This window comes from Medicago sativa, chromosome 7, assembly GCF_051527215.1.
Source record: "Medicago sativa cultivar Bolivia chromosome 7, Bolivia_mono, whole genome shotgun sequence".
NCBI lineage: Eukaryota > Viridiplantae > Streptophyta > Magnoliopsida > Fabales > Fabaceae > Medicago > Medicago sativa.
This window is the reverse complement of record NC_140755.1, coordinates 103,829,022-103,844,699: the sequence shown is the minus strand read 5'-3', so window position 1 is coordinate 103,844,699 and position 15,678 is coordinate 103,829,022. Positions and strand designations below refer to the sequence as shown.

General features: G+C 33.7%; 2 protein-coding genes and 1 non-coding gene across 3 annotated transcripts; 1 reads left to right on the top strand and 2 right to left on the bottom strand.

Annotated features, from left to right (window-relative positions):
• The first annotated feature begins 5,517 nt into the window (after nt 1-5,517).
• LOC146911641 (GDSL-like Lipase/Acylhydrolase superfamily protein) lies at nt 5,518-8,074 on the top strand. The gene is made up of 5 exons (XM_085726228.1): nt 5,518-5,918; nt 6,733-6,942; nt 7,099-7,253; nt 7,377-7,647; nt 7,735-8,074. Exons 1-5 carry the CDS (start codon nt 5,651-5,653, stop codon nt 8,001-8,003), a joined length of 1,173 nt encoding a protein of 390 aa, XP_085582354.1. The 5' UTR covers nt 5,518-5,650; the 3' UTR covers nt 8,004-8,074.
• A 171-nt stretch (nt 8,075-8,245) lies between these two features.
• TRNAL-AAG (transfer RNA leucine (anticodon AAG)) lies at nt 8,246-8,326 on the bottom strand. Its single transcript has one exon. It is a non-coding gene; the product is annotated as a tRNA-Leu (tRNA).
• Nucleotides 8,327-9,236: 910 nt separating this feature from the next.
• Nucleotides 9,237-11,133, bottom strand: LOC146911639 (CURVATURE THYLAKOID 1A-like protein). Its single transcript, XM_085726229.1, has 5 exons — nt 10,922-11,133; nt 10,390-10,490; nt 9,962-10,069; nt 9,810-9,881; nt 9,237-9,526 (listed from the first exon to the last, which is right to left on the bottom strand). Exons 1-5 carry the CDS (start codon nt 11,067-11,069, stop codon nt 9,461-9,463), a joined length of 495 nt encoding a protein of 164 aa, XP_085582355.1. The 5' UTR covers nt 11,070-11,133; the 3' UTR covers nt 9,237-9,460.
• Between the last annotated feature and the right edge of the window lie 4,545 nt (nt 11,134-15,678).

Below are 15,678 nucleotides of genomic sequence, written 5' to 3'. Positions count from 1 at the left end.
TGGAATCCACAATGGACATTTGTAACAGGTGTACAAAATCTTGAGCCACGTTTTGCTAAGACTGTTTCTGATTTTTTTACCTTTTTTTTTTCTTACTTTTTTTTATGATGACATTTTTTTATATATATGCGCACTTGGCAAGATATTTCTAGCTTTTTAGACTCTAACCTATGATTAAGCACAACAAATTATATTATTTTATATCCGTTTTTGAAGAGATTGATATGTGCTATGAAAAGTTGGAGGTGGCAAGGTTGTCGTTTTTATGGTTAATGGTCAGAAACAGACATTTCGTTGAATGCTTTATTGCCTTTTTCCTTTGGCGTATGAAACATTGTAAGTTTGCTTCGTAATGGTGAGAGTGAGATGATGACTAATGCAAAAGTACATAAATTCCATATGGTTTTGATGGGAGGCTCAGCCATAATCCAAAGTCTAAAACCTTTTTTCTGTCAAGCCTCACTCCATTCTCCATGTATTATTGGTTTGGATTTTTGTAGTAATTTGTTAGATATCCTATATTTGCAAAATATTTGAGTTTAACCTTTTTCAACTTCTCAGCTTAACAGAAAACTTTTAATGTGTAAAAGGTTTTGAAGACCAACATATTCTCTAATATACTCTAAATACACTATTTTCTCCACATTTTCTTCAAATTCAAATGGATTTCACTAAAACTTGTAGGCCTGCATAAATTTAATGGAAAACTAAAGTTTAGGTAGATAGGTTCAGAAGCTCATGATATCTTGCCATATCTCATTGCTAAATAATGCTTTAAGAGCTTGCCAATCAACAAGTTCTTCAAGTCAACAAGGATATTTAAACAAAAGTCAAGTGGAATATGAGTTTCATTATTATCAATTAAAAAGAATTTGTGGACAATCCTTTTTTATTATAGATTTAGTAAACTATATGCGTAATTGTTGGTCCGTTGTTACAAATTTGGTAAACAATGTGTAATATACACTTGATCGTAACCGATCAGAAGATGACTACAAGTGCATTTTTGTATGTTTGTATGATGGTTGAATGTGTTAGTTGATAACTGGAACAGTGGAATGGTGTGTATCTGCAGACATTCCGACGCTCAAGTCAATATGAGATCAGAATAGGGGTTCACATAGAGAGTAGAGGTGGGTGTTTGCAGAGCCGTTGTAAGGCACAAGTAGACTCGACAGTTACAAATTCATAGAAAGTGTAACCGTCAAGGAGGTGGAAATGATTTCATTTAGACTGTGTTTGAAACAGCTGATAGAGGAAGGAAAGATGCTATGAAGGATTGAAAGTTTATTGGAAACTGCGCTTCCATGGTTTGGATCTCCAAAAAAAGGGTGAGAAAAAATCAATTTTGATGGGCCCTACAACATAAAACCTTTCCGTCCAAAATTGAGAGGAAAGTAGGAAAGATTGTTCAATTTTTCAATTGGACATGCATGTCCTTGCTTTGGGTGACGTGCGTGACTTATTTTCCATTCCATTTTTGCAGTAGTGTTATACTAGGAAGTACAAAATGTATTTTACAACAAATATTTAATAAGAATGAAACATCACTAATTTAATTAATAAATAAATGCTATAATATTATTTTATTTTAAAATACTATATAAATATACACATGCATATTAATATAAATACTAACATACTCCCTCCGTCCCTTAATGTAACCACCCATTTGATTTTATTTTTGTCCCTAAATGTAACCCCCTTTTCAAATTACTAGATGCATTTATTACTTTTTTCCTAAACATACCCCTAATTAATACTACTAACTTATCTTGAAATATGAAAAGTCAAATTTAATACACATACAAACAAAGGACAATTTGGTAATATTAATACACAAAACAGACACATTAATTACACTGACAACTTTTCTTAAGAAATGTGAAAAATGCAAAGGGGGGTTACATTAAGGGACGGAGGGAGTATGTTTTTACATTGAAAGTATTTTATAATGTAGGGTTACTTGTGTCATTTACTAAATATATCACTTTCATTCCTCTCACTTTCTATTCACTTTCAGTTCTACCAAACAACCAAACAATCATCTCACTTTCTATTCACTTTCCTTCCTTCAATAATCTTTCCTTATACTTTCTTTCATTTCACTTTCTTTTATCATCCAAACAAAGCCTTAAGGTGCACACTCAGGTATCTTTGAGCTATGTATTGGTTATGTATAACATCATTTAATTATTTAATTACATGTCAAGTTTTACTTTAATTATTTAAAATAAATTTAAATTATGAATTACTACATCCTGTCTTTTATAAAAGAAAATTTTCAATTTCTTTTTGGTAATCTATTCTATATAGTTTACTCAAATGGAAACAATTAAAATGAGAGTGTAATTCTGAAAAAGGGAGAGGGCATATATGAAAAGAGAAATATTATTTGAACAACGTTTTTTTAGACAACAAAAACATACAAGTATTGATACAAAAACTAAAATAATAGGTAAAAAAAGTATCATAAGTTTAGCTCAATTAGTATGAACAATGCACAATATATGAAGATGTCGGGGTTCAAACCCCATACATTTCATTTTCTCTACACTTAAAATATGCGATCTCCAATTTTTAGGTTATTTTACAAAAAAAAGTTTGTTCTAATATCATTTCTCATAGGAAAAAGCTTGAGAGAGTAGGAGAAATTGAAAGCAAGGTAAGAGCTCGTGGCGAGTGGGGTGTCACCATCTTGAAAGGAGCCACGTCATGAACAAGTGCCGGCCGTTGATTAAAAGCTGAATTAACGGTTATGCGGTTTTTCGCAAAATTTGGTGACATGATTGGTTGTTTTGTTTTGTTTTGGTGTGTTGTGCACACCGACAATATTACGTGTCCATTAGGCACACACGCAAGCCAATGTTGGGACCAGTGGACGTGGACCTCTCCCACCATATCTCATTTCATTTCCATCTTTATTTTTCTCTCCAGCTCACTACCACTCTCTTTATTTAATTTGAATAATTTTCTGACACCCGTAGTTTTTTATGAAATGTTGACACCATAATTTGTTCAATTGTTCACACTTTAATTCTAAATAAATATTAATGTTACAATAATATATATTTAGTTTATTGTATCCTTCAACAAATAATTACTTTCTAGTTGAAAGATCTAAGAGTCGTTCTAACAAGTTCTTGCAAAAGAAATAAATAAATACACAATTTTATATGTAAATGTTTACACCTACACATAAGTATTTTATTAACTGATATAAATTGATATGTGATTTCTACCAAAAAAAAAAAAATTGATATGTGATTAAGGTTTAGACGAGGAAACCTCTAAGAGGATGAAATGTTTGACAAAACTAATTCTTTTTCAAGTCTATTAACTAAGTACACATATCTTAAAGATCTTAATTTGAAGAAAAGTTTAGTATGATTGAACAATGATGTTGAAAATTCACGTTCCATCTTTATAGTGTCCATAAATCCCTGTTGAGGGATTTATGTAAATGAGGGTGGATATTTGAGCTACGTCATCTTTAATGTGGAGGTGCACACCTCGGATAAACTTATTGTTGAACTTTGTCATTGGATCAGTTTGGTGCTTAGTTAGGATAGTTCGGTTGAACCTTTTAAGCTCATATCATTACGTCCATGAATCAAGCAAGTTTCTTAAGTTGCGAAAGATGAAGATTTGAGACAAATTTTTGTGGGATAAAAAATGGGGGTTCTTGTTTACAATTACAAAGATAGGTTAAAGGCAATAATAGAAGAAACTTTGTATGTCAATAAAGAAACTTCATCTTCCATGATGGTGGGACAAGATGAGGCCACTAGCAAGGATGATGTGGTTGAACCTGTATAAATTACAGTGTCCTCATTTCTTAGTCTCTTTATTTTCATGCAAATTTACCCAATTCAATTTGTTTTGCTAGCCAAGAAAATTTCATCTCTTCGAAGGAAATATTTTACATCTTTTTAGCTCTTAGAATCTTTGATTAAAGATTCAAACTTTTCAGATGTGGTGCCCAAAAACATGGCTCAAAGAAGTGCACTTTTTTTTTTTCACACGTAATCAATTATGCAATTTGTGTTAAATTGTGTTTAGTAAAAATCTCATTTTTGCATTTGTTGATCTTAGTGCAGACATTATAAATTGTTCGATTGCAGAATTTAATGTAAATACTTAGTATTTGAATTGTGTTTACATTAGCAGTACTTCATATTTGCTTGAATCGTTCATTTGAGATAATCTTTCTTAAAGTATCCAAATTGATTTTAGCTAATAAACAAATCCTAATTGATTTCCTTAATCAATTAAAGTATTGAGTATTAGAATCACATATATTGTTATTGATATTGGTCATTAGCAATGGTCTCAAGGTTTCATCCGTGCTTTCAGGAGGTTGCTAATTATATGATTTAATTGATATGTACAAATAGCCAAAAAAAATTAACTTTGTCAATCAATTATAATCGCTGGATGAGTAAAAGTCTTTGCCTTTCATTATATTTTTTTTTTTTGGTCAGGTAGTCTAGTGGTTAGTTTTTTGGTCAGGTAGTCTAGTGGTTAAAATTCACCTTATAAGGTGAATAAGTGGGGTGTCTGGGGTTCGAACCCCAGCGCCTGCATATAACAATGCAATGTCCCTGCCAACTGAGCTATGCTCACGGGGACTTTTTTATTTGACAAAATCTATCTTAAAAGTCATGTAAATGATAAATTGTGATTGATTGAGAGTGTAAAAAAAACTACATCAAAAATATTCTTTTTATTTTATTTTGTAAACATGGTTTGACATAGAAGCCTTTGTTGTTGTTTATGCCCAAGCTCTTAGATCGTCATTTCTTAGCCTATATATGCAATCCATTTTATTTGCCATGGGTGATTGCCCTATAGGCCATAAGATTGCCCAACCTCTGAAAATAAACCAATCTAGAGTTACGTTCCGATTCAAATAACAATAATCGGGTTGTAACTCTCAATAGATTTGTTGTGTAATCGGGTGTTACGATCCGATAAATTCGAGTGGCTTACAAAGCCATTGCCTCTAACATGGAGCTAATTTTTGGCTTAGTCCTTTTTCACTTCACTTGATATTTAGTCTAGGCAAATGCAGCAATTCAAAGTCAAAGTTGGTGAATTTTTATCAACAAGGTCCATTAACATTCTTACCACAAACTTGCATTTGCTTGTAATAAAAACTTCTAATAATCCTTTTCATTTTTGTTCCTTCCATTTCCAATAGCCAGCAAGTAACATTTTGATCACAAATTCAGGATAAAAAGGAGTTGAAATATTTATTCGTAAGAGTCTAATCAACAATAAATAAAAGTCACAAAGTAAGTTAGTTTAAAACTTCAATTTATACACAAAGTATTCCTAATAAATCTCAGTTTCCCTTGCAATCTCAGAAGATAATATTAGCTAGCTAGGGCCTAGGTGGTGAAACATTACATGGTGCCACTGCCATATATAACGACACACAGAACCGTGTGAACCAACTTTATCTCAAACCAAAGTGATTTATCTATAATAGTACGCAATATCTACACTTACATTACCCACACCGTCCAAAATGGCCACTTTTGCCATGTGTTTGATCATTAACAAATATTGGAGTACACATTTGCAAAATGTATGTAAACATGAAATTTTCATATAGATATAAAACTGCACACGCATCAGTGCTGCAATGACTTTGATTAAGTTTCCAAAAATGAGTTCAAAAACATCCATGAATATATTATTGTTCATTTTCATGCTTGTGTTGCCTTGTTTGGTTGGTTTGAGTCAAGGACGTGGATGTGATTTCAAGGCTATTTTCAACTTTGGAGATTCAAATTCAGATACTGGTGGATTTTATGCAGCTTTTCCTGCTGAATCTGGTCCTTATGGAATGACTTACTTCAATAAACCAGCTGGTCGTGCTTCTGATGGGAGACTCGTGATTGATTTCATCGGTAATCAACAATCTATATCATTTTTTACATTAATCGATGCTTCCCTTAACTCTAATGATATCACTCCTTACTAACTATTGTAAAATGTACATTATGTTTGTTGTGAACAAGATTTTTCTTTTGAATAATTGTTAGTATGATAGTATTTTCTCATTCACTCGGGCTTGAACCACGATCCTTCGACTCTTATAACCTTTAGGTCAAGCCAGCTGAGTTAACTAACCATATAAATCAACTTATTGATTGGTTTCTCTGATGAGATATAATTATGATTTTTATTGCAGGGTGCTAAAATAAGCAAGCAGGTGAATTGAATTGATTGGATGATATAGATAAATTCTTTTCAACTGTTAAAATCTTGAAAATTATAGGTGTATTAGAGAACCACTTAAAATGTAGTGCTAAGTGCCCCCTAATATCTGTTTGCAAATCATGCAATCCTACATTGTGTAAAATTTTCCTAATCTGTGATTATTTGCATCTTTAGTATAGTTTTCCTTACAAGACAAAGACATCTAGCTGGAAATATTTGTTTGGTTATGGAATAGTCAGTATTTTATCAGTCATAAATATGCATGACATGACATGACATTTTTGTCTCCACCGTTAATTTCAACTTACTATTTTTATGGTCCAAGAAAATAAATATTAACTCTATCAACTGTTAGGATGGGCTGTATCTGTATATCTTGTTATGTGATGTCATTCACTCATCTTTCATATTTTACTATGATTAGACACATAATTTAATGGTTGAGAGCTATAATATCATGTATCAAACAATCATACATTTTTATTTATTTGATTCTGTCAGCTCAAGCTATTGGAATTCCATTTTTGAGTCCATATCTACAATCAATAGGATCTGATTATAAACACGGAGCCAACTATGCTACATTGGCATCCACTGTGCTTCTTCCTAATACTTCTTTGTTTGTCACTGGGATCAGCCCTTTCTCCCTTGCTATTCAGCTCAACCAAATGAAACAATTTGCAACCAAAGTTAAAGAAGCTGATCAGCAAGGTACAAAATGCACAAACTTTCTACTCTTATAACTGCCACCAACAGTTTTAAAATGGTTTGGAAAATTACGTATGGTACTGCATCTAAGTTTAGTCCTTTTATTTTCCTTCCTTCCTTAATATATTAACATTCTAATTTCTTTTAATTGTTGCTCAGAAACCAAACTTCCATCACCAGATATACTTGGAAAATCTTTGTATACATTTTATATTGGCCAAAATGATTTCACTTCCAACCTAGCAGTCATTGGCACAGGTGGTGTGCAAGAGTTTCTCCCACAAGTTGTTTCACAAATTTCTGCTACCATTAAAGTAAGAGTAACTTATGTCTATTAGTTAGTCACGAGACTCGACACCAACATAGTGTGTGTTCAGTTCTTTCTGTGTTGACAAAAATTGTTATTAACTTGAAATTTTGCTCACTGAAATTTGTAGGAGCTATATAATCTTGGTGGGAGAACATTTATGGTACTTAATCTTGCACCAGTAGGGTGCTACCCTTCATTCTTAGTAGAACTTCCTCATAATAGTTCAGACCTTGACGAATTTGGATGCATGGTTTCTTACAACAATGCAGTAGTGGACTATAACAACATGTTGAAAGAGTCATTGAAACAAACCAGAGAAAGTCTCTCAGATGCTTCTGTCATTTATGTCGATACCTACACTGTTCTGTTGGAGCTTTTCCGGCATCCTACTTCTCATGGTTCAAACACATATCTCTTGGCTTGTTTTAAAAGAACATTGCTAATTGTTATGTTCCCTTAATGTTTATTTTTGTTATATGAAACAGGTCTTCAATATGGTACAAAAGCATGTTGTGGATATGGTGGAGGTGAATACAACTTTGATCCTAAAGTTTACTGTGGAAATACAAAGGAGATAAATGGAAAAAGAGTGACAGCAACAGCATGTGATGACCCTTACAACTATGTGAGTTGGGATGGGATTCATGCCACCGAAGCTGCAAGCAAGCTTATAACCTATGCTATTCTTAATGGATCTTACTCTGATCCTCCTTTTCCATTTCAGGAACATTGTGATCTTCAACCTATAGGTTGATCCATTTGAAGAACATTGTTTCTTATCTTATCCTAGTTAATTAATAATAACAATTGAAGGACGTGAAACTAGTTTGAGGATGTTACATAATTTTAACCAAAAAAACAACAGAATTCAATATTTCAAACCGTACTAATAATCCACTGCTGAATGAAAATATTGGACAGAAAAAAATAAAAAAATAAAAATCCACTGCTGAATGAATATATTGGACAGAAAAAAATAAAAATAAAAAAAATGTATGTTGAGAGTGGGATTTGAACCCACGCCCTTTCGGACCAGAACCTTAATCTGGCGCCTTAGACCAACTCGGCCATCTCAACTTTCGTGTTAGAGTTTCTAAACAATAATAACAAATCCTTTCATTACTCGTTTATGTTAATCAAATGAATAAACCATAATAACATGAATTTAATCGAGACTATAAATAAAGCTAAGATCAAGAACTCCCGTCAAACAATAATATGATATCTTCTTGATATCGTGTTGTACAAACATTTGAATTATTCTTTCAAAACACACACTTTGTGTGTGTTTGGATGGGTGGCAAGATTGATAAAATGATGGTGGCACCATGATTTTGTTAAATCGTGTATGTTTGATTATGTGACGACAAAATATTATTTCGCAGATAAAAGAATTTATATCTAAATACATTAATATAAAAGTGAGTTAAACAATAAACTTGTGTGAAAAAGTTAATTCTAGAATCAAAAGTTTCAATTTCTAACGTCAAGTTAAAATCAATTTGACTCGATAGCAAACAAAAATGTCAAAATCAATTCCATACCTCTAGAATCAATTTTGACTCCGACCGTGAAACCGGTAGTTTTAGTAGAAATTGTGAAGGTTCACTCTCATTCTTATCATATCACTGCAAATCCTAACATGCATTTAATATTTGTTTGTTTTTGCTGTGAAATTGGCACCAAACGCACATCTATCTAAAAACCACTATTTCTAGCTTCTATTTTTTTCATGGTGGAAGTGCTCAGTGGTTTGATGCCAAACCAAACATACAATTAGTGTTATACTGAAATATTATCAAACTTTTAAACTCCTTGTTATCATTCATTTCTTTAGCACCCTTACTTTCTATCAATACAAGATGTCTCACAAGTTGTCAATTTGGCCTTCTTTTGTATCAAAACATTCAGCAAATTAAAATAAACAAGTGTTTAATTAAGGATATTCTTTTCTGGAATATACACTCTGCACACAACACTACAGAAGTAAAAATATGAATGGTTTACATTCAGAATCACAAACATACATATAAGATTTGCTGCATTATTTCAACAATGAAATTGATTAATACAAGGTTGATATTTATAGAGACCGGGGAATTCTATTCTATATCAAAGGGATACAAATGTCTCTCATATATAACAAGACATACAGCAAAACAAACAAATGATGAGCAAGGAAGATCAACTTGGCTTGCTACTAATACAGTTCTATTCAGTTCCGGCAATTTTCTTCTTCAGTGCATCAATATCCGTAGCTAGTTCCTTTCTGCTAGACTGTACAGAGAAACAATTATATCATTTATGAGAAATATATTGTTTATGCCTTGAGGCATGTGGATCAGCAACAAGAAAAAAACAATGGATTTGATTCTGATTGAAAAAAGAGGATATCCAATCCAATGCAAGAAAGTTCACAAACATTCTTATATGATCTGTCATTGAATTCATTGACAATCTTTAGAATTTCTTCAATTTCTCATTTTCCAGAAACACCAATACAAATGTGTAAATTTCTACAGCAATAACATAATGACGAATGTTTATGTATTTGGCCTACCTTAAACAGAAGGTATCGGTAAACAAACCATCCGGTGTACCCTAGTCCTACCAACTCCATAATCTTTGGAAGCTGAAACAGAAAATAGAATTGTTTCAGATTGGTTCAAAATGGCCAATAAGTGAATTTATAAAAAGTGAGTGATAGCTTACCAAGGGGACAGAGTTGATGGCACCAACAAGGATTGAAGATAACCAAACAGCAACTAAAGCTCCACCACCATATAGAAGCACTGTGGACTTGTTTTCAACAGCATCCCACTGATAATGACAATGGAGTATATTATTCCTACTTGGTTACTAAAACTGTAAAAGACATTAATGTTGTCAAAGAGAGGATTAGCACTGACACTTTAGCTTGCCGGCATCCGGCACCGGCACTGACACGACACCAATGATGTATGTGATTACATTCAGGTACTTCACTTACTTGAATTACTATTGGTGCCAATGTGACAGTGACAGTGCTGTCTATTGTATGTGTTATTAGAATCGGAAATGAAACATTATGGATTTTACAAAATTAATTCAAAATGGAGCTAAATTCTTAAATAAAATGAATCAATTTATAAGGTTCTTGCCTTTTCCTTCAAATCAGTAAACAACTCATTGGTATCAAGAGAAGTAGATGTTTCTTCTGAAGAAGAAGCTCTAGTCTGATGCAGAGAAAACTTACGGGACTCTGAAAAAGAAAGAAGAGACAATAACATGATTTAGGGAAAAAATAGAAATGGATAAATAAAAAAGAATCAGATGAACTAGTAGCTTGAAATGAACATTGAAAGTAGAACAAAAACATGCATGCGTTGAAGTTTTTTTATTTTTGATGAAACATGTTAACTTAAAGTCAAATATATATAGCAACTCCTAGCGTCAATTTGAGCTTATCTATCTACGCATGAGCGAGCACTTGTGAGATGTTATTTTCACAAGCTCTTCAAGATGATAACTTATGAAAACAAGTTTGTTATAGGAAAAGCGTTTATCATTCATTATAAGTTGAAAGGCAAATTAAGCTGTTTATCCAAACAGAGGCTACAAACATCTGTGGTGGAAGGCAAATCAACCTCATATTAATTGTGGTAAGAAAAGAAAATTAAAGGAATGGAATACCTGAAAGTTGTTGTTGTTTAAGGAAGGGGGAAGTGGAGAGGCGAGGAGGGAGAAAAGGCAAAGCAGAGCAGCGAGTAACGTTGGTGGTTGTCAGTAGCCGAGGAGGAACTAACACTGTACCTGCACTTGCTGCTGCTGCAACCGCCATTATCTATCTATCTATCTCTACAAATTCCTTCTTTCTTTCTTTTTTGCTCTCTCACTTTTCTCTTATCTTTTCTTTCGAATGTTTTTGTTTCTTTGAGGAAAATAGAGTAACCACACCCTTGCTTGTTATCCACTGTCATGTGTTTTGGAACACTGATTTTCGCTGCTTAAACACGTGGACCGAACTCACTCTTTTATTGGTTGATTGTCTATCTTCAAAATCCATATTCCATTCTTTTACAATTTTCATTTTTCATATATTTATTTTATCGTACATTAAACAAAATCATGAACATCAATCACGTACATCATAGAATTTAATAAAGATAAAATATAATATTATTATTACTCCTTTCGTCCCAAATTATATAATATTTTGGACATTTCACACGTATTAAGAATGTAATTATGGATAGCAATATACAATTTTGTTCTACAAATTTATCAAACTGTGGAGTCGAGTTTATTAGGAGGCAAGCAAACACAGTTGCCCATGAGTTAACTCATACAGCTACTTCCTCACATAGCTTCCGTGTTTATAATGATGTACGACTTTGTATAAACCATTTGATTGCTAATTAAATATTATAAACATATTTTTCTAAAAAAAAAGTATCTACAAAATCTAGTGGTCAATTCAATTAGCTAATACAGGTTCGACCAATAAAGTTTGGGATTTCAAATCATGCACACTGTCACTTATTCTCTTTATTCTCTTTTATATATCATAAAAAAACATAAAACACATAATGCTTTCGGTTTCAAATCCTTATTATGTTAGTCGTTAATTATTTGTCTTTAATATCTTTAGAGTTAATGATAAGAAAAATATATATAAATTTTCAAGTTTGGGGGGTATTTTGCACATAAGTGCAAAACTTCAGGGGTATCTGCAAAACGTCACGTTGACTAACAGAAGAATTTGACGGAGGGGGTAAATTGATTAACGTTGTGCAATTTCAAAGGGGTAATTGAAGTTTTGTTAATTTCAGGGGGGATAATTGACGAAACTTACAATTTCAGGGGGTATTTGCCTATTTACTCAAAACTAAATACATGTGTGTCTATCATGTATTCTTTGAACAAAATAGAGAATTAGATGACATTTAGGGATTTGCTGATTTGCTGGTTTAGGGACTAAAGTGACCATTCTTTACTTCCACTTTAGTCCATGTGACACCTCATAAGACATGTCATCGTAAAACTTGTGTCACATCTTCACTTAACAGAATTATTTAACGTCAGGGACTAAAGTGAGAACGGAAGTACTGAGTCAGAGACTTCTTTGTATTTAACCATGAGTCAGGGACCTTTATGACAGCGAGGTGCAGAGTCAGAGACTTTTGTGACAACGAGGTGCAAAGTCAAGGATTAAAGCGATTATTTGCTCTTATAAAATTTTATCCTCAAAATCAATGATTTGTTTTTTTGGTTGATTGTGTAATTTCATTATTTTTTTTCATTTTTTCCTTATCAAGTCACCTGACACGTGGCCTAATCATCAACTAAAATTAAAATAAATTATGAAACATTAAAATTTTCAAAATACAAATATATTCTTCTTCATCATCTTTGTTGACATCGCACATACTTCTCAATCATCTTTGTTGAAATTCAGTACAATCCTTTCCTACCCGACACATCATATACTCCATTAAAATTTTAAATAATGTTTTATTTTATTTAAATTATTATTAATAATAAAAATGTCACGTAGTATATATTTATTTATTTATTTTTGGTACAACACGTGGTATATATTTAATCACACACATAAAATGAAAACAACCTAGTCAACTTGTCACATTGGTGAAAAGTTGAAAACAGCCTAGGCAGCCTGCCACATTGATAGATTTTGGTGACAAGGTTAAATAAAGATTAAAAGTGGAAGAATCTGAAATGACAAAGACATATTCAATTTGTTTAACAAAGATCGATATCGAAATCCGTTAATATTACAAGAACCAAAAACAGTATTAACTCTATTTTTTAAATAGGTCAACCTATTAATTTCTTTTTTAATATTGGGCGACCATGAAGCTTGTGCGGCTAGATCAGCTCAACCATGCTAAAATATAAATATATTTTTTTTGGTAGAAGGGGAAAAAGAAAAGAAAAAGAAAAAGAAAAAAAAAAACTAGGTTACAGCCTTAAGAACTGTACTCTAGAAGCATCAGCAAGAAGTAAATCTTCCAAGCCCGGGATGGGGTTCTCCAAGATGCACCAAGAAGAATCGTGAATGGCACCATGTTTAGCTAGAAAATCCGCACATGCATTAGCCTCTCGAAGGGTGTGAGTCAACTGCACATTCCAAGGGAGATTAAGGAGATCCTTAACATTTCTGATGATAGTGGCATAAACATGCCAAGCATTGAGGGGAGCTTGAATTAAGTTTATAGCGTGGAGGGAATCAGAATAACAAATCACATTTCGGTGCCCTTTCTCCCAAGTCAACTTCAAGCCGTGCATGATCGCAAGCAGTTCCACGTGCAAGTTATTCGAAATACCAAAAAAACCTGAGAATCCACAAAGCCAAGTCCCGTCCGAAGTACGAAGAACACCACCAAAGCTAGAACGGCCAGGGTTGCTGAAACTGCTTCCATCAACATTAAGAATTATAGCTTGCATACGGGAGGGGTGCCAAGAAGTCCAACGTTGTTGCAATCGAGAAACAAGACATTCACCCAAAGACGTTGAAAGAGAACTAAGATAGCTCCCAACATTGTGTCGCAATTGATGATAGCTAACATGTTCATTACCAAGACACATTGCATTCCGGGCTTTCCAAATACACCAGATGCCTGCCACAAAAATCAAAGGATCTGAGAGTCGGAGACCTTTTTTGAGCCACGTGTGAGTGTTTAACTCCTGGAAGAACGCAATACCATTGTACCCCAAGGATCTCCAAATACAAGCAGAAAGAGGGCAATCTCTGATGTAGTGTAAAACATCTTCCACATGATCATTACATCTATAACATATAGGAGACAAAACCATACCACGACGGTGCAAAAGTGATTTAGTGGGGAGTGAATCATGACTAGCGGTCCAAAAGAGAAGCTTGATCTTCTCCGGGGCTTTCATTTTCCAAATCCAATTCCAAGAAACATCTTCATCATGGTGGTCTTTAGAATGAGTATTTAGGAGCCAGGAGTATCCCGACCTAGCTGTATAAATACCATCCAGATGGTCGGCCCAAGTGATGCGATCTGGAACATCATTATGCAAGCAGGGGGACATGGATTTCACATGGTTTTGAATATTGTTGGGAAGAATAGTATACAACGGGTGAAAGTTCCAATTACCATCTATTATCAAGTCACGAATACACAAGGATATGTCATGAATATCAACCCACGGAACCATACTTGCAAAGTTCCCCAAGGTGGTCCAGGAGGAATACCAAAAGGAAGTGGTGCCGTTACCTAGCCGAAACACAAAGCCATCTCGCAAAACCGACCTCGCCTTCAAAATTGAGTTCCAAGTGGTGGAACCATTCTTCTTTGGAACATCTAGAACACTAGAATTTCCAAGATACTTGTTGGACAAGATGTGCACCCAAGATTTGTTAGCATTAGTATGAATATCCCACACCAATTTTCCAAGTAAAGCGGTATTAGCATTGCGAGCCACACGAACACCAAGCCCCCCAAGAGATTTGGGTTGGGTGATTTTATCCCAACCCACCAAGTGAACTCCTTTACCATTAGTACCCTTCCAGATAAACTTCCTAGTCATTTTATCCAGTTGATTACAAATGCTTTGAGGGATCCAAGAGATTTGCATATAATAGGTAGGAATAGCATTAAGGACAGATTTGGCCATAGTCAACCTGCCAGCTTTATTTAATAATTTATTTTTCCATGAAGCTAAACGGGATTGGACCTTGTCAATCAGAAACTCATAGTCGACCTTTTTCATTCTACCATGAAAAATGGGGAAACCTAAGTATTTATCAAGAGAAGAAGTGTTGCGAATCCCCGTGACAGATACCATGGTATTGATTTTTGAGCGCGTGACAACACTTGAGAAAAAAGCCCTTGACTTAGAAATACTAACCTTCAACCCTGAAGCACCAGCAAATTTAGTAAAAATGTCTTCCATCACCCGAGCTTGGGAAACCGTTGCTTTGGAAAAAAGCAACACATCATCCGCGAAAAAGAGATGAGACAAGGGAGGACCATTTCTCGATAAGGTCACCGGTTTCCATCTAGAGTCATCAACTGCTTCCAGAATCATATGAGACAATTTTTCCATGCACATCACAAAGAGGTAAGGTGAGAGAGGGTCGCCTTGGCGGAGACCTTTAGTAGGGATGAAAGATGGAAGTCAGTTCCCATTCCAAATTAGAGAAAGAGAAGACGAGGTCACACAGTGCATGATTAGATTAATAGTTAAAGTAGGAAATCCGAAGTCCTCCAAACAAGACTTGAGAAAATCCCAACTAACATTATCATAGGCTAAAATATAAATATAATGAACTGGAACAAAAAACTACAACTTTTTATTATTTTTTTTTTTAAGGATTTTATTATTTATTTATATTTATATCTTGTTATACCCTAATTTTGGACCTAAAAATACCAACTCAATTCTTCTTTTCTTGCATT